Source organism: Hipposideros armiger, unplaced genomic scaffold (assembly GCF_001890085.2).
Source record: "Hipposideros armiger isolate ML-2016 unplaced genomic scaffold, ASM189008v1 scaffold_50, whole genome shotgun sequence".
Lineage (NCBI taxonomy): Eukaryota > Metazoa > Chordata > Mammalia > Chiroptera > Hipposideridae > Hipposideros > Hipposideros armiger.
The window spans coordinates 24834-50336 of NW_017731400.1; the positions used below are offsets into that span (position 1 = coordinate 24834).

General features: G+C 35.9%; 1 protein-coding gene across 2 annotated transcripts in view; it reads left to right on the forward strand.

Moving 5' to 3' along the window:
* Positions 1-20625, forward strand: part of ABCD3 (ATP binding cassette subfamily D member 3) — a 31577-nt gene extending 10952 nt beyond the window's left edge. The window contains exons 3-15 of one of the 2 annotated variants that reach the window (XM_019640491.1): positions 2081-2150; positions 2236-2333; positions 2445-2536; positions 4158-4249; positions 4341-4404; positions 4532-4595; positions 7677-7754; positions 7859-7924; positions 8024-8113; positions 8597-8716; positions 13822-13926; positions 16624-16680; positions 18647-20625. In XM_019640491.1, the coding sequence (XP_019496036.1) occupies positions 2081-2150; positions 2236-2333; positions 2445-2536; positions 4158-4249; positions 4341-4404; positions 4532-4595; positions 7677-7754; positions 7859-7924; positions 8024-8113; positions 8597-8716; positions 13822-13926; positions 16624-16680; positions 18647-18724 (1074 nt within the window). In that variant the 3' untranslated portion in view covers positions 18725-20625. The remainder of the gene's footprint in view (positions 1-2080; positions 2151-2235; positions 2334-2444; positions 2537-4157; positions 4250-4340; positions 4405-4531; positions 4596-7676; positions 7755-7858; positions 7925-8023; positions 8114-8596; positions 8717-13821; positions 13927-16623; positions 16681-18646) is intronic. The other variant, XM_019640492.1, reaches the window with a different exon arrangement.
* The last annotated feature ends 4878 nt before the right edge of the window (positions 20626-25503 follow it).

Below are 25503 nucleotides of genomic sequence, written 5' to 3' on the forward strand. Positions count from 1 at the left end.
ATTAAAGTAATAGTCAGTTTATTTCTACAGAGATTGCATAGGGTATGCAACCTTATTTAATGATAAATTTAGTGATTTGTACAGAAAATTTGTTCCTGTAGTGTTCATGAAAATACTGTGAAGATTATTATTTACAGCAGGGATCAACAAACTTTTTCTGTACAGGACAAGATAGTACAAATATAGTTTAGGCTTTTCAGGCCATGTGGTCTCTATTGTAACTATTCAATTCTGCCAGTCGAATGTAGCCATATACTATATGTAAATGAGTGAGTGTAGCTGTGTTCTAATAAAACTTTATAAAAATTCGTATCAGGCTGGATTTGGACTGTGGGCCACAGTTTGCTGGCCCTTGATTTAGAATATAAACATTTTTCTTGTGAAAACTGTGTTTCAATTTTATTTACTTGCCACTTGGAAAATTTGAATTGAAGTAATTTAATTATTTATTCAAAAGATATTGAATATCATCTAGATGCCTGTTCTTGTTCCAGAAACTAGTGTGATAGCAGCGGTGAATGTGATAGCAAAATCCTGCCTTAAAGAGCTTACATTTTAGTGGAAATTGGTAAAATTAAATATGTATTTGATTTGAAAAGATTAAAGTGGTTGTCATTTTAAATTATTTCATAAATTGGATTTTTGCCTTATTTATATTTAACATGACTGACATTTGATGGTGCTCATTAAAATGCATTTAAGGTAATTTTCCAGGGGACTGCTGTTCACCATCTCAGTCTTCACATGGCTTGCTTATACTTATCCTTTAGATTTTAGCCCAAAAGTTAACACCTTATTGAGGCCTTGCTTTCTCTAATTAGTCTGAAACCACCTCCACTAGTTAACTTTCCATTTTAATGACCTGTTTCCTTAAAAACATACATTGTTATTTATAATTATCTTGTTTGTTTACTAGTTTGTGTCTTTCATTAGAATGTAAACTCCATGAGCTCAGGGACCTTGTCTATTCTAATCATTGTTGTACCTCAGGCATTGAGCACCCCATGTAACACGTGGCATTCATTGAATAAATGTTCTAACCATTGTTCTTTTGCAGATGGTAGTAAGAGCAAGCTATCCTGTACTTAGGAAACCCACATTTTAGTGGAAGACAAACATGTAAACAACTGGATATTTTATGTGATTTCAGATGGTAAAGAGCTCTGTGACCAAAAATAAAATGGGATAAAGTGGTAGAGTGTGATGGGGGCTGTTGCCTAACTGTTTTAGCTAGGATAGCAAGGTCTTTCTCGAGGAGGTAGCATTGTATAAGAAACCCACAAGAAGTGGGGGTGTTAGTCATAAAATACAAACATCTAGGAAGACAGTATTTCTGGCAGAGGACACAAGTGGAAAGCCTTAAGGCAGGAACATGCTTGAGGAACCACCATTTCCGGAAATCAGAGAGTTTCTAGAAGCAGATGAGTTTTAAGATAGAGTCTAGTGCCAGATCATGCAGGACTTTGAATGATCTGATAGGTGGAAAATTTGAGAACACTAAAAATGCAGAATAAAAAACACTTTTAGACTTGGAATGTTGAGATAATGCATGCTCAGATAAAAGCTACAGACTCGGCCTGTGTGGCATTAATTTACATTAACACTTGGTTTGGATTGAGTGTAATATAATTCTTAGAGAAATTAGTTGGAGACAGACCAGGTGTCTCCAACTAAAGCAAAGCATTGAGTACCAACCTGGACTGCTGGTGGTTCAACTAAATTAGCTTATTTTTCTGTTCTTTTTGTTTTTATTATTGATCAGTTTTGCCATGTATTTACCTGTTAGTATTGTGAATACAATGTCGTTGTACTGTTATATGCAAGGAACACCACATTAACATTCTTTATGTAATTTCCATTCTGTTTGTATAAAAATGGTTTCATAAAGTATTTGTTTGGCACCTGCTCTATGATCAACATGTACTTGATGAAATGTGATATACAATATAATCAGAAATCATATGCACTCAGTAAATATTTGTTGACTAAATAAGTTATACAGTGTCTTTTATCCTCATGGTAGATTCATTTTTTTATACATAGAAAATAATATATTTTTTTGTTTTCTGCTTTCTGCCAGGTGGAACACCTACATAATTTCATTTTGTTTCGGTTTTCTATGGGCTTCATTGATAGCATAATTGCCAAATGTAAGTATGCTTTAAAAGAGATGGTGGAATTTGTTGAAAAAGTGAAGTATTGTTAAAGTTTTAAGTCTTAACTATTTTTTTTCAGATCTCGCCACTGTAGTTGGTTATCTAGTTGTCAGTCGTCCTTTCCTAGATTTGTCTCACTCTCGACATCTCAAGAGTACACATTCAGAACTTCTGGAGGTAAAGTAGTAGTAATAATAACAAATTGAAAATTCAAATATAAAAATAAGGAAAACCTAGTTCTTAATCTTAGAAATATAAGTGAAAAATTCTATATTTTTTCTGGTTAAGGATTACTACCAAAGTGGAAGGATGCTTTTGCGAATGTCTCAAGCTCTGGGTCGAATTGTTTTGGCTGGCCGTGAGATGACTAGATTGGCTGGGTAAGTAAGATTAGTAATAAGGAGCAATTGCAGAGAATAATTTTTTAAAACGTATGTTATCCTTAATGATTGTGCTCAGTTGAGGTTAAGATCAGTAATAACTGACGCTGCTACCCCTGGAAGCTGGTTTTGGTAAAGAATTAAGGAAAAACATTTTTTTTTCTTATACTGAACTTTTCATGTTTCCTTAAGATAGTTGTTTTGAGCCTTAAACTAGGTTGCGGTTCTTAATCTATCTGCTCCATGGACACTGGTATTCAATAAGTTGGGACCTGTTGAATCATGACAGTCTTTTTTAAATTCACAGAACACTAAATGAATAGAATCTTCTAATATGAACGTTTCATTGCCTACCATACATTTTTTCCCCCCTTAGATCTTTGGTACTGGCAACCTAGCAAAAGATGAAATTGATTTTAATGAAAAAAAAAAATGAAATGTTACCTTGTAGTATCTTCAGGTACAGTTGTAAATGTGATCATATTATCTAGTAATATGACCTAGTAGTATCTGTTCTTAGACCATAAAGTGGAATTAAGTATTTCAATATTTCTGGCTCTAATAAAAGGGTTGGTATAGTATAAAAAACTCTATAATGTAAAAAAGTACCATAAATTTCAGGTCATCTGGAGAAATTGGATGACTCAGGATCTTTCCCAGGTCTCTGATTCATCTCTGGATATTTCCTCTTCTTTATTCCTTCTTCTCTCCTCCTATGGCGGTTAAGGTCTTCATGGAAAAATAGGAGAAGTTGTAGAAGTTATAGAAATAAACTACTGTGCGGAGTCTCTTTCTTGAGAATACTGACATTCTTCATACTTGTTAAGAGCTTGTGCCTTTACAGTTCATGGCATGTGGGGTGCTTCTGTTCCTTTATGAGATTGCTGCTTGTTCTTCACAGAAAAATCCTGTTTTGCTTCTCTGATGTAGAGTGCTTTCTCTTTGACTATCACGTGATTCTTATATGCCTCAACTTCTTGTCATTAGTTTTGATTTCTCTCTATTGCTATAGTGATTTCCATCTAATATTAAGAACACTTCATCTTTTCCCCTTTTCGGAATATGAAAGAGAGGAATCTTCCAAATTCTTCTGTTTGCAGAGAGGTAGTGTGCATTTGGTGTATATATAATAAATGCCTTCCTCAGAAAGAAGGCCATCTTTATACAAAGCTTTATAGCTCACCCCAGCAGGAACTCAGGGTTCATACTTCCTGGGTCTAAGGAATACACTAGCACTAGTCCTTTTGTAGTATCTACTAGAAACTTCCTTAAAATCCTAGTGGCAACATTCTTGATTTACCTATTAAAAAAGTACCTGTTGGGTGGGAATACTATTAAACCTCTTCCTTTATCCCCATGTTTCTGTTCTTCTCCTACAACACAGTAAAACATTCATACTATCTATCACTAATACTTTATGTTGATGAGACTTCTTTTAGGCTGTTTCATTTAAACTAAGATGATTTTGGAAACTTCAGTTAAGTTAATTTAAGATAAAAGATATGCACTTACACAATGTTATATGTCAGTTTTATCTCAAATAAGTGAATAAAAAATAAATGTAAAAGATATAATAGCCTTTGGAGATTTGATGATAGCTCTTTTTTTTTTGTAATTTCAGTTTTACTGCTCGGATTTCAGAATTAACGCAAGTACTAAAGGATTTAAACCATGGAAAATATGAACGCACAATGGTCTCGCAACAGGAAAGGGGTAAATATGAGTTCAGTAGGTCACATAGTCTTAAGTTTTTGCTGACATAATATGATGCTTTAATACTTCTTTTCCATTTAACGTACTGAAGCAGCACAAGCCATTCCCTTGATACCTGGTGCTGGAGAAATCATCAATGCTGATAACATCATAAGGTACGTACAGAAAAAGGTTCTTCAGCACCATAAACATTTGTTAAACTAAATAGTATCCTTTTCTTTCAGCTGCATCTGCTTAGTGTTTAATGTAAAATTATCTTCTTTTTATTGATTTCCTCTGTAGATTTGATCATGTTCCTTTAGCAACGCCAAATGGAGATATCTTGATCCGAGACCTTAATTTTGAAGTAAGTTTTTAAATGATTGTATAAAATCTTAAATCATCTTCAAAATGTGAAATGAAAAACTGGTTGTCTGAATATTAAAATGATTTTAAGGCTTAACTTAGTTTCTGAATCCATAAAATTGCTTTTAAAAGTAAATCTTTGAAATACTTAGAAATCTTATTTTTCTTAATTGACAGTATTTTAAAGTTTCAAATGTTACTATCAAAAATTTTTTTGCAAATGAAGTCCATGCCTAGTGCAACTGAAGAACTAAATGTTGAATTTTATTTAATTTTAATAAATTTGCTCTTAAATTCAATAGCACATGTGACTAGTGAACAGCATAGCTCTAGAATTCCTCTCTATGTGCCTATGTCTATAAGGCATTCTTTTCAGCTGCTTTTGTTAAGAAATGTTGTCTGATAGGTTATAAAATAAGTATGATTATTGGATTTGTTTTTAAATTGTTATAATCTTCAGTAAGTCTTCTGTGTTCCTACTCTTAGTAATGTATGTTTATTAAATCTCAACTTTTAAGGCACTATAAATGAAAAAAATGTCAGTTATGCAAAGTGCTTTGAACTTATTGAGCAGTGAGTATTGTATATTATCATACTTAAAGCCAGGAACACAAGAGGAAGTAGAGGAAATGTGTATATAGTTGGTAAATACTGAATGACTCCAAGTATTACAGAAGTGTTTTCTCATTTAGCTCTAGGTACTTCAGCTTGGTATGTACTCTTGACACAGTAGGTAGCCACCCATCAGGCTTGATTTCAGGGATAAAATAGATATCAGAACCTCATCTTTGTTAGATTTCTCATAGCCCCTTTATTGCCAGAACCCAAGGGTAAAAAGGGTCATGAGGTTTCCCCATTGAAGAATCCTCTCTGGCCTTTCTCCCACTTTCCCTCACTGTGTCTTTATGGAGAAATAGATTACACAAACAATGCAGATGCACACTTGGCTCAAGCATGGTGAGAAGGGATTTGGGATCTGCATGTACAGATATGTGGAGTAAATAACGATTCTGATGATGGTCTGTGATACTACTCACTTTGTCATAAGGTTACCACACTAAAGCTCTCGCTTTCCTTTCAGTCCAGAAGCCCGTCCCTTTACAGCCCTCATGTTTAGATTTAATATACTTCTGGCCAGTTCCTGTAACTCCACTTTTATAGTCTCAGAAAAGCCCTTACCTTTTTGCTCTTATTTTAGTTTCATTTGGAAACTCTTGAGTGCCCTGTTACACCCCTACTTGTTTAAGATTTTTACTTTTTGACCATATTCTGTACCACCTGTTGTCTGTCCTGTGATTCTTGTTTTGTTTTCTCCTCCACTGTTTCTTTGACTTTTGTCCTTTGGTGCTGAATAGTTAATATCCATTATATGTATATGCCACATTTTGATTATCCATTTACCCTCTTGGGTTGCTTTTATTTTTTTGGCCATTGTGAATAATGCAAATAGGTTCTCCATTTCATCAGTGTAAGAGCCAACTCCTTTCAGTGGCTTACAGTGCCCTGTACCCTGCCCCCACCTCCCACCTCACTGAGTTCATGTCCTGCTACTCTTCCCTCCTGCTCATTTTACTCCTGCCAGATGAGCCTCCTTTTTGTTTTTTGAAAAGAACATGTATATTCCTGCCTCAGTGTCTTCGAGTCAGCTTTTTTGGGTAGAGTTGGGGCTGGAACAGTCTTCCTCCAGATTTGCTCCTTCTTTCAAAGTTTTGCCCAGCTGCCTGGCCTTGCCGCCTTAAAAATTCAACTGCCCCCACCCACTCCCAGGTTTCCTTCCCCTGATCTGTTTTTTTCTCCATAGCACTTATTTTCAAACATATTATTTAATTAGCTCATTTATTGTGCATATTCTTTATTGTATGTCTCTCCCACTAGAATGTAAATAGTAAGGGGAGGGCTTGGGGCTATTTTTGTTTGTTTTAGAGGGGTTGTTTTTGCTCTCTTTTATTCATCAATGTAGTTCCATTGCCTAGAACAGAGCCTGATACTGAGAATTCAATAAATATTCATTGAATTAAATAATAAGAACCTCAGTTCAACAGTAAAATTGTCAAAGGTAGGTTCCACAGCTAGGTTAACTCATATCTCTTTGTTGTCTTCTTTGTACATTGGTACAAACACTGACAAACAAAAACACTGGTGTACATTGCTGTGTAATGTTGTAAGGTTTTGGAGTCTTCATAGGGCTGATTAACATATAAGACCTTAAGTGTAGAACTTAACCACTCTTTTTTACATTTTTCTCATTTAACTCGTTGTTATGGAACAGTTTGGTGGCACTTGTAAATATTTATAGTGCATATATACTTTGATCCAACACTTATAATTTGAAAGAATCTGATCTATAGAAACATTTTCACCAGGACATAAATTTGCTCACTGATTCAGAGGTTCATTGCAGTATTATCTAAAAGAGTAAAACAGAATGCAGATGACCTAAATATTTAACAAAAAGGGAGTGTTTAAATAAATTATGGTGCATCCTTACTATGGAATACACAGCAAGCATTAAAAAAAAAAAAAGGGAGGAATTTGAATATACTGACCTGGAAGAATGTATGGAATATATTGTTAAATAATAACAAATGTAAAACATATATAATGTGATTCCATTTTTTTAAAAAAGACTGTGTATACACACATTTATTGTTTTCAAGAATTCTCAAAATTTTTAAGCTTTAGCTCTTTGTGTTCTGATTGAGTTTAAGTTGATAATAATGATTTTTAAATTTAAAAAGTGATGGCTGGCCGAGTGGCTCAGTTGGTTAAGAGCTCGCTCAAGAGTTTGAGCTCTGAGCAACAGCGGTTCGATGTCCGGCCCAAGCTAAGCTGCCAACAGGTGGCAGCTAAAAAAAAAAAAAAAAAAAAAAAAAAAAAAAAAAAAAAAAAATTAAAAAGTGAATAAAATTTGAAAGTAAACAAAAATAAAGGTTTCCTTCAACCATCCCCTCTACTACTTCTAATATCACACTTATAGACAAAACAGAAAGCTTATCATTAACAAAGAACTGGACTGCAAGGACATGTTTATTGTGTGTATATTTACTCTATTTAATTAACTCATAGACTAATTTTCTTTCAGGTTCGATCTGGGGCCAATGTTCTAATTTGTGGTCCAAATGGCTGCGGGAAGAGTTCACTTTTCCGTGTTCTTGGTGAAGTAAGTACAAATTGGCCTCAAAATTTTGCAGTTTTATTTTGCCTTATGATGTGCCACATGGTGAAATTTACAACTGCTCCTCCCCACCTCCTTTTCTTTTATAGTTGTGGCCTCTTTTTGGAGGACGTCTAACTAAACCTGAGAGAGGAAAGTTATTTTATGTTCCTCAGGTAAGACCTTGCTTGAGTTATTTTGTAATCTTTGATTTAAAGATAGTTTTATTAATTGTTTAAAAATTCACTTCCAATGATTTGTTTCTACTTCTATAGAGACCTTATATGACCCTTGGAACACTTCGAGACCAAGTGATATATCCAGATGGAAGAGAAGATCAGAAAAGGAAGGGGATATCTGACTTCGTAAGTAAATGTGTATATCCTAGACATAGTGAAGATACTCTGTTTCAGATTTTTTTCTTAATCAGTTAAGTATTTTTAATGCCAGATAGTTTATTCTAACCTGTATAGCCTTATAAAGCTTCATCGTTAATTATAATTATGATTTCCAAGTTGAGGTACGATGTTAACTACTTTGCTTAAATATGACTTATTGAGTGTTTAACCTTGTCTTTATACTATTGTTTGTTTTCTCATTACCCTCGTCCTTTAATTATATACAATACTGTTATTCACCTTAAGCTACTGGATATATTTTGTCAAAGTTAGTATAGATAGGAAGTAAAGGATTCAGGGCTGCCTTTGTGTCACATTCTATTGTGAAATGTGCCCCTTTAAGTAATGTTGGCATTAGAATTATAACAATTTCAGTTTAAAAAATAAAGCAAGATAGAGAATGTTGGTTTATATTAAGCTTGATGTCATCTGTAATCATTTTGCTGAAAGGTACTGAAGGAATACTTAGATAATGTCCAGTTGGGTCATATCCTTGAACGTGAAGGAGGCTGGGACAGTGTTCAGGATTGGATGGATGTACTCAGTGGTGGAGAGAAACAAAGAATGGCAGTAAGTATACTCCGCAGGCATTGCACAACAATGCAACTGGTTGATTAATCAAGGCACACAATTTTCTTTTAATCTTTTTAATTAGCAATTGTTATAGATTAGTTTAAATGATAATAAAGGTGCTTGAAGTATATAACTTGCATGTAAATTTGGAATTCTGAAAAATCTATACATTTCCCTGTGAAAGGAAAAGCTACAGGTTCAATAATATACCATTAATCCATTTTTGTAAAAGTTGGGGAAACTTTGTATCACATTGGTCCTGGGATATATGGTAATCCTGGTTGGGTTATGAGATCTCTTACTGCATCTTTTCCCTGTAGACATCTCTACCTTATTCAAGCTATTCTCTCTGAAGCAGCTGAAGGTATTAGAGATGATCAGCTCTAATTTTATTATTTTATGTATTCTGTTCTTGCCCTTTCTGTCTTCCATTATAATATGTATCCTTTTTCATGGTTCAGTATCTACTACCTAAAGTTATTTAGAACTTAAGAATTTTCACACTATAAAAAAGCATTTGAAAGGAACTATTTTAATTTTATGATTGACTAAACTTATCCCTAGTTGACCATGATTGTAATACACTACATATTAAGAATGATACTTGGAGTACTCTGTTAGGAGGGATAATTTTTAAAGAGTGATTTTCTAACATACCATAGTTGGAGCAGATTGAGAGGAATTATTTTTTCCAGAATGTTAACCTTGTGGAAATTAGAGAAAACTGTAGCCAAGGGAAGACAGCAAACAAATGGCTTATTGCACAATTGCTTACTCATTATCTTCAGATTACATTCTACCTTTTTGTTGCTTTTACTTCCTGATTTTGCATGTTTTCCAACTCATACTCATTGTATATGAGCTTAATATCAACCTAAGATTGTGATCTGTCTGGCCAGTGCTGTAATATGAGTTTAATCTAGAGTGAAGAATTAATCATAAAAGAAAAGAGATGTCATCCATATTAAATAATGGAAATTGAGCTGAAGGAGTGAGAATTTGAAGTGATTGGGCATTTCTCGAATCAATTTAGAGGATAGCTATAGAAATAATTGCAAGTCAAGAGAACAAACTTAAATTCCTGTACTGTAACTTCAAAGAAAATGGAAGGATAAGTCAAGATTCATAAACAGACACAATGGCAACTCAGAGAAAGAAAAATAAATGTGCAAAACTAAGGAATCCTGTGCGCGTGCGCGCGTGTGTGTGTGTGTGTGTGTGTGTGTGTGTGTGTGTGTGTGTGTGTGTGTGGTATAAAGGTACAGAAGGGAAAATTTTTATTTGAAGAAGTTCAAGGCCTAGAGGAGTGAGAGGACATTTTGGAAGAGTAAGAGAGTGGGGAGAAGGAATCCCATAAAACCAGATCAACCATGACAGAGTTGTTTGGGAAGTGGAGAAAGCTCACCCATGATACGGCTGTTTGACCAGGTTTGACAGAGTGTGTTCTGCATAGGCCAATGTTGGGAGAATTGAATGTGAAGTTTAAAAGAGAGGATGTTGTTTTGCTATTTTCAAAGGATTAGTGGGGAGAGAGAAAAGGCTTATGCAACAAATATTCATGAAGTTGGGTGAAGAGTATGTGTGTTCATTTTACTGTTCTTTCATTTTTGATAGGATTAAAATTTTTCAGAGTATAAAGTTGAGGAAAGTGAAGACAGCTTTTATAAATTATAAAAATTTACATATATAAATTATACAAATTGTAATTTTTAAGAACAGACTTGAAAGACCTAACCACCCAAAATAGTGAATTTGTTATGTAAAACAAATGAAACAAAGGAACTTCTGTGTAAGGAGAGTTAGGACTTCAAATTGAGGGAATGGAATAATACTATTGAACAAAGGATGGTCTCATGACAGATTTCTAAAAGTTCTTTGAAAAAAAGTTCCTTCAGTATAAATGTATGGAAATAAGATTATTTTAACGGTGAAAAAACTAATTTAATTACGATATAGTTTCCACAGTGTTCAGTATTAGCCAGGTGCCCGCCTTTAATAATCTATTAATAGTTAGGAGATCCAGATATTCTGAACTAACTGTGATACAAGGCAGTCTTACAGCTACCAAGAAAATGCACTGGGATAATGATGAGGAAAGTTGATTTTGAGTGGAAGATCCTATTTAATTCTCCCAGCAGCCCTGTGAAGTAAGGTGCAGACAAGGGAAAGACTTGGAGGGCTTAAGTAGCTTAAGCCTATAGCTAATGAGTGGCGGAACTGATTCAAGTGCAGGTGGGTCTGACGCCAGAACTCTTGCTCTTAACCAATACTAATTATAGCCTTCAATGTGCAGGTGGACTGTCTATCCAGTTCTCTTCTGTCATTGTCCCTTGAGGTCTCAAGTGACATTTCCCTTCATTGCACCCATTTGGGCCCAGCCATCATCAGCCAGGTTGCTCCACCTAGTATCATAAGTTGGTATATCTTATTTCTCTGACTGATAGTTATCCTCCCCACTCCACTATTTTTGCTCTTCCTATTTAGTAATGGGTTTTCTTATTGTGAATTATGAAAAAATATATATGATAGAAAAGTTGGGAACATTTATAAAAATGTAAAGAAGGGCCAAACCCCCTTAACCAGAGATATGCCTGTTCATAAAATGTTTAGTGATTTTTTAAATCCATTTTTGTAATTCTTTTTCTTTTACCCAGTTGGCAACTATCCCCCATCTTTGAACTCACTGAGATTTCTTGAATATTGACCACTCCCTTTCCTTACAATAATCAGTCCTCCACTGACACTGCCTCCTTTCCTGTCCAGTACAAACTTCCTAATCCAGGGCCTGGCATGGGACCTGGCACGTAGGAACTATTCAGGAGATATTTCTTAAAGGAATGAACACAGATCCCTTCGTCTTAACTTCCTTTCCCACTTTTCGTTTCCTCATTTACCTAAACCGCAACCCCAGAGCAGTTGTTTGCCTTGGCATTTCTGTGCAGTCTTCTGAGCACAGCTGAAAAAATTAGAATGCTATGGATTGGTACCACCACACTTCCATGGTTTTCAATCTTACAGGGGCTCACAGCATGGCTTGACAATCACTTTACTTATTTTTTTCCCCTCTCTCATTTTTCATGGTAATCATTTAAAAACTACTGGTCTCAGGCTTTCTACCCCATTACCTGCTCCACCACTCGCAGCAGAATAACTCACCTCCTACTTCTTATAGAAAAAAGAGAAGCTGTTATGAGGTTAAGTGATAGCTGATTTTTTTGAGTGCGTTAGATGATAGGCAGCATGCTAAGCACTGTACACTAGTTATCTCATTTAATTCTCACAACAGTCCTGTGAGATAAGAACCATGAATGCCCCATTTTATAGGGGAAGTTGAACAGTTAAGTAGCTTGCCAAGCAAGGACAGCTAGTAAAAATTAAAGCGTGTGGGGATTGGGGTGGTGGGTGGCTTGTCAGGCTACGGCAGCAGCATGACTGCGTGTTTGTATACTTAGCACTTCATAATCTTGTAGTTTGGTATCAAGTAGCTGGCAGCATAGTGGAGAGAGAGAGAGACACATGATGAACATGTCCACCTAATGTGGTAAGTGTGGTGATGAAGGTAGCAGAGAGTCCATGGGAGCAGAGGAGGGGCGTTTGTGGGGTGCCTTCACATAACCACTCCTCTTAATTCACTTTGCACTGGGCTGTCCTGACCTCCCTACAGGCCCACTGTCTTTGGATGGTATGCCATCCTTCTTCGAGAAAGGCTAAATGTCTTTATCTGTGTTTTTCAGCCCTCTCTCCAATTTTATTACGTCTTTTTCCTTTAATTATGTGGGTGGGCATCCCTATATGTAATCTCTTCTAGTCCTTCTGTTTCACGAAGATATTTTCAGGTCTCTCTGATCTCAAAAGCAAACTCTGCCTTAACCAAAGTTCTCCTCTAGTTTATGCCTTTCATTCTGAATTTCACGATATCTATACTTGCTGCTTCCGTTTCTTTACCTCATAGAAATAGATATAAACCCCAAGAAAGCTGTTTTATATGTTTTAGTCATTTATCAAATATTTGAATGTTTCCTATAAAGTGTTCTGTGTACAGTACTAATTGGAATGGAGTCTCTGCTTATTTGAATATTATACCTTAGGGAAGTAGACAGACAGCATACAATTCACAGTACATGAAGTATTGTAGAGATGTTACAGAAAGGACCCACTCAGATTGACGGGGAGGGGTCAGGGTAGGTTTGTCTGAGGAGGTGACATTAGCAGAAATTTGAAAGATGCAATGTTTAATGGTCAAGTGGGAGAGAAACTGCTGAAAAAGAAACTGAGAAAGCAGCCTAAGAAGTGGGAGGAAACTTAGGACCATGGTTTCACTGTCACTTTCTCAGGGACAGAGTGGTCTCTGATTGAATGTTGCAAAGAAGATACTTTGGGTAAGGATAGCAAAGTGTCCGCTGGTCTTGCAACATGGAGGTCATTGTTAGGGGTAGATGACATACTGGACTATTTGTTAGACTAAAGATCAGAGTACATGATTCCCGGAACATAAAATATATGTGGAAAAGAAACATGAGAAAATGTTCAGCATTCCTGCTAGTCAAAGAAATGTAAATTATAACAATCTCAATGTTAATTTTTACTTATAAAACTAGCAAAAGCTTTAAAAAATGAGCACACCAAATATTGACCACAGAGATATAAAACAGGTACAGTAAAAAAATGATTGGTAGGAATATTAATTGGCAACTTAATATTAATGGGCATTACTTAAGCAACAGAATATTTAAAAATCAACATATTTTTGCACCTGAGCCATCTCTAAGCTTGAATTCTAAGATTTGGTTAAAGTATGTACCCTTTAATCTTGTTTAGAGAATTTTTTTAATAATAGTTTAAAACTCAGCTTCATCTCACCTTAGTCCTAAAAGTTTTGTTTTACTCTTAACAACATTTTATTCATTTCTCCCTTTTTTGGGAAAACAACAGAAACAATTAAGTTTATGTATATTGTTTTTATTTCTGGGAAATGGATTTTTTGAGTTAGAATAATTTTCATACTTGCTTTACATGACTGTAAATGCGTACTTAATTTAAAGTAAATCTGTTTTAGCTTATTCTGCATGTGATTATACAAAATATTTCTTTTTATACTTTAGATGGCAAGATTATTTTATCATAAACCTCAGTTTGCCATTTTGGATGAGTGCACAAGTGCAGTTAGTGTGGACGTGGAGGGATACATTTACAGCCATTGTCGAGAGGTACGTACGACACATTCTCGGTTTACTGTGTCCCCCAAAGATTCTAAGTTCTTAAGGAACAAAACTTCTATCAAAGGATGATACTTCGCTTTAGTAAAGATCTTAAACTGATAATTACTAGAGACAAGTAAAAGAAAAAGGTAAATGAATTCGGTATATAATTTTCTTTAGCTATCCATGCCTTACATATGAAACAAATAATATATTTAAATTTATTTGCCTTTTTACCTCATTCCCTATACTCAAGAGTTAATCCACTGGTATTTTCTTAATTTGGTCCATTAACTTCACCTGAATATCATTTGTGTTTTTAATCAAGAAAACTTGACAATAATCTTGACAATTTTAATTTATCCATTTTTCCCCTCTGGCCTTGGCACTATTTTACCGAAGCGTCTTTTAGTAGCCTTCTCTGAGGCTGTCTACATCGGTTTCATTCTTTAAGTAAATAGCCTCGGGGGTTTTTTTCCATGAGGAATTGTTACTACTATCTATATACCCATGTTGGATTTTGAGAAAAAGAGCAGGTATTCTGTTGTGCAATTTTATGTAAGTAAGTGAAGTACCAGGAGCCTTTTAACACTTTGTAACTGTCCATTGGGAGTTTGCAGTGATGTGAAAGGCCTTGCTGCGTACGTTAGGTATGGCTTTCTGCCACTCAGAGTGGTCATGGATCAGCAGCATCAGCCTCACCTGTAAGCTCGTGGGAAATGCAGAACCTCGGGTCCTTCCTCATCAGTCTGCAGGGTAACAAAATTCCCAGGTGATTGAAATTCACATTAAAGTTTGAGAAGCATTGACATATGATGAAAGAAAAAATGGAATTCTAGAAAGCATAGATTCCATTTAGAAGAACATTCTTATGGGGCCCCCAGGTGGTAATTTAAATTCTATTTATTACTATAGTGGCACTTCAGTATGTATGAACCAGAAATGAAGTATGCACTCCTTAAACTTAAAGCTTATATAACTACACAGCAATATGAATTTACAAACTCAGCACCGACAAAACAGTTTCAAATTTTTAGCATTTAAGAGACCCCTGATACTGTTTTGTTGAAACTGAACCACTGGCTTGGGATATAATTATGGAAAGATATAATCTGAGGTCCAGATCTTACATTTTGAATTTTGCTTATATATTTTGACTTAAAGTAATTCTGTTATAAAGAATGCCTCATGAAGTCAAGATCCAATTCAGTTATTGTAGAATCATGAAAAGAAAAATAATGTCTGAAGTGAGTTTTCAAAAACCAGATAAGTGTTGCACTGTTTAAATGTATGTTTTATTAACTAATAATATATTTATTTTGCCATGCAGTTCCTAGCCAATTTGAGAACCTTTCCACATGGCAGCCAAACTTAATGACACATTTAAAATTTTAAGTTTTAAGTCATCACTTGGTACCAGCAGAAGTGTAAACACAAACTTGGGCACTCAGATGCTGATTAAAAAAAATTATCAAATGACGATAAAATTTAGAACTCACGATGGAAATTTTCTGGATACCCTAGCATGTATCACTGTTGGCCCAAGAGATCCATTTTGGGAAACAGTGATCTAGAGCAGGTTTTCTCAATCTCAGCACTATTGTCATTTTGAACTGGGTAATTCTTAGTTGTGGGGACTGTCCTCTGCGTTGTAGGATGTTTGGCAGCATCTCTGACCTCTACCCATTGGATGCCAATAGCATTCTCAGGTGTAACAATCAAAAATGTCTCCAGGTGTTGCCAAATGTCCGTTAAGTGACAAAATCTCTCTCTGTCTCTCTCTGTCACTCTCACACACACACATCCCAGCCCCCTACTTGAGAACCACTGATTCAGAGCAACCACAGTTATATCGACTAGTATTTTTTTGAAATCTGAAGTACATATATGTAAGTCTAAAATCCAGCGAGCTTTTAAAACCAAAAGATTTTTCGTTATTTTCTGGCAACCTCACTGGGTAGCCAAACCTGGCCTGAACTAACGAAAGATATTTAAACTCTTTTATTTATCTCAATATTGGAGTCCACATGTGTTGCTGCAGAAACATTCATGTGTTTAATTAATTCTAATTATATAGATATATTATATAGATATATTATATATAAAATTATATATTCTATATATATAATTATTCTATATATATTCTATATATATATATAATTATATAATTCTAATTCTAATATAATTCTATAATTTATAATTCTGTCCCAGAACCCCCTGGGGTTGGTAATACTGCTTTTCCAAAATCTGAATTGTAAGACAAGGGTTTCCAGATAAAGAATCATGACCCTGTATTTGAAAAACAAATTGTAGACAGTACTATATGGATTTAATTTTCCAGATTTTGAGCTTTCTTTATTTTTATCCTTACACTTTTTCATATTTTTTTACAATAAAATAGGAAATGTGCTAGGATATATGTTTTCTGCCCCAAACAAAATAATACACAATGCTAGTACCTGTTAGTTTAGTTTTATTCTTCTTAAAGAGCTTTATTGATACTTGTTATGTGGTTTTTATTATGTGGTTGATGGCCTATATTTTGTATTACCTTAAACATTTGGCATCAGTTGTAATTTTTCTTTTTGACGTTGACTTTAACTATAGCTACCAAAGACAGTCATCTCAATAGCTTAAAATATATAGAGTGGTTTAATTTGTACTCTGTGCTATTGATATAAACCTAAGTCATTTTCTTTGTATTAGGTCGGCATCACCCTCTTCACTGTATCACATAGGAAGTCTCTTTGGAAACACCATGAGGTTTGTATTTCTCACACTGAATGATATAGTGAAGTTTATTTTATTAAAATGTGTGACTTCTGGTGATTATGGTTTTAGATTTCTTGTTGTATATTATATTCCCTTATATACATACTCATATCTTAAAGTGATTCTATTTCAGTTTAATAAAATGAAATAGGATTTTCTTAGATGACATTGTAGTTGACAGTTTTGAAAACTATCTATAACCCCTAGTTAATGAGAGATATTAGAGAACCAGTTTTATAAATGATTATTGTATAATAAGTGACTAAAATTTGCAGAATCTTCATACACCTATCGCTAAGTAATCTTTTTTTTAACCACCAGTATTTAACCACCAGACAAAAGGGGAAAGAGTCTTAAAAAGGATTAGATGGCAAAAAGTTGAGGGACATTTTTAGTGATCAAGTCTACAATGGGGAAACTGAATAATGTCAGCTATGTTTATCATCTCACAGTAATAAAGTAGAATTCATTAGGTCATCATGATAATTTACAAAGATAGTATAGTGAAGTTTACACTGGTATAAATATCTTATTTATTCTGGCATTCCAGCAGTGCCATTCTCAGTAAGGCAGTTCTTTTCAGCTCTCAGTGCAAAATGATCAAACCCTAAAAATAAACCCAGTTTAATTTATTTCATATTCCTTCCTTCTTTTTTCCTTCCTAAATATGATACAGAAATTTTAGGTAAAAGAAAGGGTTTGAGAAAAGTTGGAACAATTTTGTCTTGTCCCATAAAATGTACACCTGACTGAGCACCTTTTTGGCCAAGTACTGGGCTAAGTGTCTGAGGGACACAGAGTACCTCAAGCACCCATGGTTTAGATGATAGTGTACAAATGATAAAATGAAGAGCATGGGTCTTGAAGTCAGAGAAACCTGGGCTCAGGCACCACTGTTTCTTGTACCAATTGTTTCCTTCATATAATAAAATTATTGATCCTCACCTGAGATCAATAAAATTATTGATCTCATAGCTTACCATGCAGATCAAAGAGGTGGCCTGTATGAAAGTATTTAATACAATGTAATGAAATTCTACATAGCTGTGTGACTTTTAAAGATAGTTTTTATTATCTCATGGCATCTTATAATTTGTCCATTTTTCATGAATGAGAAATTGAATAACTAGAAAGCAAAGCCGTTAAAAATGTATCCAAGCCTTTGTATTTTCTCAGAAGTTTAAACATTATAGCCATAGGACAGTGAGAGGACTCTGGCTCTCCTCCTTTCTGGAAGTGTAGACAAGGAGCAAAATAACCATCAGGCCGATAATCAAGAGGAGGAAGGCATGACAGGAACAACTGCAGTGTTAGAGACCAGAATAGCTAAGAAATAACAACTTAGGAAATGGAAAAAACAAAAGTCTTTTCTGTAAATAAAAAGCCACTAAGACAGAAGGCTTTGTAACTGCTGTCCTAAGTGTCATCATACAGTGGGATAGATAGGCACATTATATAGCTCTTTTCCTCCTCTGCCAAATCCAAAAACAAACAAAAAGCCTTAAGTTAGAGATTCCGAGCTCACCTGGGAAGCCAGGTAGGGATGTATTATTAAAGGCTGCTCTATGGAACAGGCTTGCACTTGGCACAATTCTACCTATGGTCTATCAGATCCCTGGTTGTGGAGTTATAGAAGCATTCTAATTTGTGGGATGCTTATAGATTTGGTTCCTTTAAAATAATGAGGAAGTCTGATATTTTAATTCTCAGAGGGGAAAGTACTGTATCCATTCCAAGCAGAGTTATAGTGTTGCTATTTTTTTTTTAAATAAAAAACTTTTTCATTTAGTCTTTCTTTGGAGATCTGTATACATTTCTGAGTTTAAACTTTTGAACTTTTAGTGGCTTAAAATAATTATTTGCAATCATTTTCTTGTGTAATAACTTCTATATAAATTCCTGACAAAAGGGAAATTCTTTTAGTCACTGATTTTTTTCCCCGCCTTCTTTCCCATAGTACTACCTGCACATGGATGGCAGAGGCAATTATGAATTTAAACAGATAACAGAAGATACAGTTGAGTTTGGCTCTTAGAATCGGAGAACTGTACCTGCTGCAATGAAATAATTACAGAACACAGAAAGTACATTGTAAAATAAAGTTGAGCTTTTTTTTAAAAAAAAAGCAACAAATTAACTAAATATAAACTAATCAAGAACAAGTTGTTAAAACATTTAATATTATATACGATATGCTAATTGTGTATATGTTGGTTTAATTATTAATATGTACTAAGAATGACCTTATTCTTGTGGTTAAAAACTGCCTAAATTAAATTGGGCTTAAATCAGTGTAATCTGATTCATCCTGGGATGTAAACCATTTGAAGTCAGCTAATTTGACTTTTATGGCTCTATCTTTTCCTTCAGTGAAGAACCCTATTTAAAATTGGGGTCATTGCTTGTCCTGCTCTAACAAGATAGTCTTGAGTTCCATTTTCTTGTGCCCCATGATGGTGGGAAACAAACAAATCATAGTGTATTATCAAAATGTACAGCATCATTGCATAATGGCATTTATTACCCGGTGGCAGATTGCTTTCGCTGCCACCGTTATATTCATTCTTTGTATATGTCTTGGGGTAACTTTGACTCCCGGAAAGCCATTAAATTTTCTTTGGCCAAATAATAAATGTGCCCCTCTCGATCTGCAATACTGAGTTGTTTTGAGGGTTCTTTGTGGAGATACAACAAAAATATAAGGAACCTTGCCTACAAAGGATAGTTACTGTGTTTCACACCTATTCTTCCCAATGTTTGGGGTGTTAAAACACAAAGTCCTCACATGTCAAGCTCAAGGTCTTAAAGATTTTTAGACTTTTTAAAGAGTTGGATGGATTTGTGTACGTTAGAAGCCCATTCAGTGCAAGTGTGGTGGCTCCATGGTGGTCAATTCCAGACGAGCCGTAGGAATGCGCTGCCTGAAGTAATGCCCTGAGTATGCAGTGTCATCATTGTCTTTGACTGATTTTATGTTTAAAAAATACGTTATCAAACTATTATGCACATGGGTGAATTCCGTTCCCTAGGCACTGGTTTATCTTTGTGAATCTTTAATAACTTTTTTATATTTGGGTTATAATGTTGAACAGTCCTAAGAGAAATGGATTTCACCTCACCAAACCACCATTAATGGCCACATGTATTATTTACACAGGGAGAACTGAAACTGAATATTATCAATAAGCTCGATATGAAGTCAGTTTCATCAAACTGGGGTTCAGAAAGGGGCTTTTATATTCTTGTTTCTGCATAACTGGTTTTGTTTTTTTTGCAGAATTAACTATAACAATCACCAATTACCAGAGTAAAATTCATGTACTGATTCCATAATACATAACATTCAATTTTTACCACTCTCTTTAGCAAACTTATATATATCCTCATTTTCCGTTCAGATTAAAAAAAAAAAAGATATCCTATACATCTTTTGCTTGTTCTTTTTATTCTTGTATCTAAATACTGAGTAGTTCATACAGTCTTGACTTGAAAAACACAAAAATAAATTAATATTTAGAAAGCTTTTTTAGCACCCAATGTCTTTTTATAAATGTTGTATCAGACGTGGTTTTAATGGAATGAATTTCTCTTTTAGAAAACTCAGTTATAACCTGTAGAGTAACTCACAAATGCTACCAAATAGTTAGGAGAATTTAAAAGATATTATCAGTCCTGAGAAAGATTTTAAGGCATGGAGGAAGTTTGAGATTTTCAGATTTCTAGATTACCCCAAACTACTAATAGCTGCCTCATTTCTTCTGTAATGTATTTGTGCCATCGAAAATATATTTTTCTTTTTAAATTTGACAAATGTTAAAGTGCCTCACCATTGGAGGCAAAGTGGGAGATCCTTCTCCTGGAGAATCACAATGTACATCATTAACAGAGTGATGATTCTAAGAAGCTCCACAATAAAGAAATCCAGTTTCCAAAACATGATTGGCCATGGAACATCTTTTTCTACGTAATTCCTATTAGCACCTTCTACAGACTACACTGGGAAATGGCTGTTTAATCTGAAGAATAAACTAAAGAATAATAACTTTCATCCATGAGAAACACACTGCATCCGAAGCATATCACTCTATGTTCTAATACCAAGGTGCTACTTTTTATCTAATGAGAAAATATGATGTTAACAACTAAGGTTCTTTACTATGTGTTAACAGAATAAAATGTACCTAGGGTTTGCCTCTGCAGAGGAGGCAGAATTTTACTTCCACCCTCTTTGGGTTTCTGGCCGGGCCTGACAATTAAGACAGATTAACAGGAAATCATGCAAGTTTATTTAATACGTTTTATGTGACACAGGATCCCTCCTAAGGAAATGAAGACCCAAAGAAGAGGCAGAACCTAAAGATGAGGTTGAACAAAGAGGGGCAATTGTGGGAAAGTAAATTATGTGAGGAGGCTAAAGGAAGAGAAGAATTATTTTCATAAGTTTTGTGTAATATTCTGTGAGTGAGTCTCAACACCCTGTCCTTGGTGAGAAGAATGTTACTTTCCTTCTGGTGTAAGGAGGACATCTTCCATATGGAGGTTTTTATCTCCTGTTTTTAGCAAGAAAAAGAGGAGAGCTGGTGCCCATCTTGCACCTGCTCTTTTTATAAATGCTTTTAGCTCAAAATAGTCCTTATGGCAAAATGACATATTTTGGATGGCATATTCTGCCACCCTTCACCTCTTTCCCCTTTCTTAATGATTAGCATTTGGCTTAAAACTGGGGATACTATAGCATCTATCATTTCCTTATATAAATTTTTATCTTTTAAACCTGATGTGTATAATTTGCCTGAAAGTGAATTTTCTCCTATTAGACAGACTTTACCATTATTAGTTGTAGGAAACTGTTTACATTTTACCTACATCAGTAATTATTCCTTTGTGAAAATTTGAAATGTTCTGACCTATAAACATGCATGTCACTTAAAAAATACCTAGTACCAAAAATTACTGAAAAAAATAGTCCCCTCCTACCTCTTAAGGGCAACCATTTTTAACTTAATTATTTTGTGGTAAGTAGTTTTTGTTTTTTAAACAATATGCTATATAGCTATTTATTGATTGATCCTACTGCCCATATTTCTGCTACACCCTCCATATATAGCTAAATCATTAAAAAATCGTAAGCCCTTTATTGGAGTATTATACATATGCAGAAAAGTCCATAAATCTTAAGCTCATTAAGTTTCTGCAAAGTGTGCATGCTCATTGCCACCCCCAGATCAAGAAGTTGAACACTGTTCACACCTCAAAGCCCTCCTTTACGTCATCTTCTAATTATTAACCCTGAAAAGCCACTACTCTGACTGCTATCACGTTAATTAGTTTGCCTGTTTTTGAACTATATATATTGCATACATTTTTGTGTGTGGCTTCTTTACCTCAACCTTGTGAGACTGATCCATTGTAGATTTGGCAATAGTTCACTTGTATTGCTGTATAATTTTTTAAAAACATTTTTATTAAATATATAGTTAGCATGCAATATTATATTTAGTTTCAGGTGTGCACCATAATTATTCAACATTTATATACCTAAAGAAGTGATCACCATGATAAGTCCAGCAACCATCTGACACCATATCACACTATCACAATATTATTGACTATATTCCCTATGCTGTACATTATATCCTCATAACTTACATGTTTTATACCTGGAAATTTGGACCACTTATTCCCCTTTACCTTGCCCCCCTTTTAATTTTTCAGATACAGTTGACATTAAATATTACGTTAATTTCAGGTGTACAGCATATGGTTAGACGTTTATATAATTTAAGAAGTTATCCCCCTGACTAGTCTAGTACCCACCTGGCACTATGCATAGTTATTACCATATTGACCATATTCCCCATGCTTTACATTCCCATGACTATTTCGCAACTACCAATTTGTACTTCTTAATCTCACCTTTTCACCCTGCCTCCCAATCCCCTCCCATCTATCACCCCAATAAATCTAGTACCCATGTGATACCATACATAGTTACTACAATATTATTGACTATAATCCTTATGCTATACCCTATATTCCCGTGACTATTTCGTAACAACCAATTTGTACTCCTAATCCCTTCCCCTTTTTTCACCCACCCCCCAACTCCCCTTCCATCTGGCCACCATCAAAATGTTTTCTGTATCTATGAGTCAGTTTCTATTTTGTTTATTTTGTTTTTTAGAGTCCACATATAAGTGGAATCACATTGCATCCATCTGTCTTTGTCTGATGTACTCCACTCAGCACAATACCCTCTAGGCCCAAACCAATGGGCTGAGTGTGCCCTCCTTTTATAGTTGAGCTTTAGTTGCTGTTGGCATGTCAGGGTGGGATTGACCCGCAGGCTGACTGGCTGTGGGGTTTGGTCATGTCCACAGCTATGGGGTGCTGTTTGCGGGGGCTTACCCCACGGAGCAATATTTGCACCAGTGGGCTCTGGTTCCTGTTGAGACCGCCCTTTGTGTGTGCTGCTTGTGGGGCTAATTGGGTGGTTCTCTGCTGTGATTTGAAGCCAGCCTCTAAGTATGTTGGTTCTGGGGCTTCTTGGGAGGCGCTCCAGTGCCTGTCCAGGTCAGCCACTGCCTGTGACTGGCCGGGGGGTACCTGGTAGGAGCTACAGAGTGATCCATGGTTGGTCACTCCCTGTGCTGTATCTGGAGGCGCGTGGGATAGGCCATGCTGCGAACCAAGGATGGTGGCCACTAGTTCTGGGTCTTGGGTAGCTCTGCAAAAAGTTAGAACACTCCAAGGCCTGCTGCCACCTGCCAGCTCCCATAAAGCTCAGCCTCTGATAAAGCCTCCTGCGGTAAGCATGTTGGGTGAGGCAGTGACTCAGTGAGTCAGCACGGTGGAGCAGCAGAGCTCACCAGGCCAATCAGATTCAGATGTGACCATGTGGGGGCGGGCTAAACACAGGAAAGGTGGCACCTGCCTGCTGGCTGCCAGAAAGACAGCCCCACAACAGGGGAAATGGGGACTCCAGCCTTTGCCCTGAAGTTACACAGCTCAGCCCCCCCCATATGTCTCCAATGTTCCCAAAGTCACCATACTTTCGCCAGAGCCCAGGGTGAGTGCTTGTTGGGATCCTTTAAAGAGGATGTCTGGGTTTCCCCAGCCTGCCTTCCCACCCGCAGGTCAGAATCCCCACTGTTTTTCTCAGCCAGAAGTTGAGGGGAGCTCCTCTTCCTGGCATCAGTACTCCAGGCTGGGGAGCCTGGTGTAGGGGGCTGGGGTCCCTTGCCCCTTCGTGGGGAACCTCTGTGGCCAAGAAAGCTCTCCCAATTTTCAACAGCCACATGTGGGTGTGGGACTAGCCCATTTCTCGTCTCCATCCCTCCTACCAGTCTCAACTTGGCTTCTTTATATCCTTAGTTATAAAAGTTCTGCTAGACTTCAGATGGTTCTCCAGGCTGATTGTTCTGTAATTTAGTTGTGATTTTGATGTGTTCGTGGGATGAGGCAAGCACAGCATTTATCTACTCCACCATCTTGGGTCTCAATATTTCATTATTTCAATAGACCATACTTGATTCATCTGTCAGTGATGGGCATTGGGTTTTCTGTTTGGAGCTATTCAGAAAAGCCCTTATAAATATTCTTATGTATGTTTTTGGGTGCACTCATGTATGCATTTTTAAGATGGATTGTGTTCAACTTTGTTATGTACTGCCTAATTGTTCTCCGGGGTAGTTGTATCATTTTTACATGCCCACCATATATGCATGAGATTCCAGTTTTCCTAGTCCTTGCCAATACTTGTTTTAAATTTAATTTCATTTTTATTTATATTTAGGCCATCGACAGTAAATCATCTGCTTTCCTTTTGCATTTCCCTGATCATTAACGAGGTTGAACTCATTTCATGTTTATTGGCCATTTGTATGTCTTTTTTTTGAAGTGGCCATTTACACCTTTGTGCCCCCTTTTATAAACTGTCCTATTGATATCACGAAGATTTTTATGTATTCTGTGTATGAGTCTTATATTAGATAAATGTTCTAATGTTAGACAAGGTAGACTTTAAGACAATGAGCATCTCTAAAAGTTTAGAGGGACATTTCATAATGATAAAAGGGTTGATCCAACAATAACAAAAAAAAACAAACCCCTAAACAAAAACCCACATAAACACAGCAACAACTTGACCTAATTGACATGCACCCAGCAACTGCAGAATTCTTCCAATCCCTGAACATGATAGGTTCCTTCATTTATTTAAGACGTCTTTAAGTTTTGTCAGGAATGTTTCGTAGTTTTCTGTGTAGAGATTTTACATGTCTTTCATTAGCTTTTATTGCTAGGCATTTGATGTTTGTTGATACTGGTATAAATGGTATTTCATTTTCTAGTTGTTGCTACTGAATAGACATGTGGTTAATTGTATACTGATCTTGGTGACAGAATGTATTGCCAAGGACAGTCCCATGAGTCCATAGCCCATCCCGTATGCTCTTTACAGTGTGAAATCAACATCCTGTCTGGAGAGGCGAGGCCCACATTCCCTCCTCTGGCACCTGCAAACCCTTGTAGTTTCTTGTGGTAAATTCAGGGACTTGGGGGTGGATGAAGGAGGAGACGGGACCAAGAGGCAGTAACACACAGCTTTTTTGGGGTGGCATTTGGACAGAATTGGATGAGAAGGGAAGTCCCTCCTGGTAACATCGGCTCAGAACACATAAAACCTGACAGAACTAAGGAAAAATTAGTTGCAGAGGTGGTGGTGTCGGATGGGAATAGGACAAGGGGACTCCGCAGGAAGGGAATCTGAGGGGCTCATGGGGCCAGGTCAAGTCGATCGTCAGCAACGCTGAG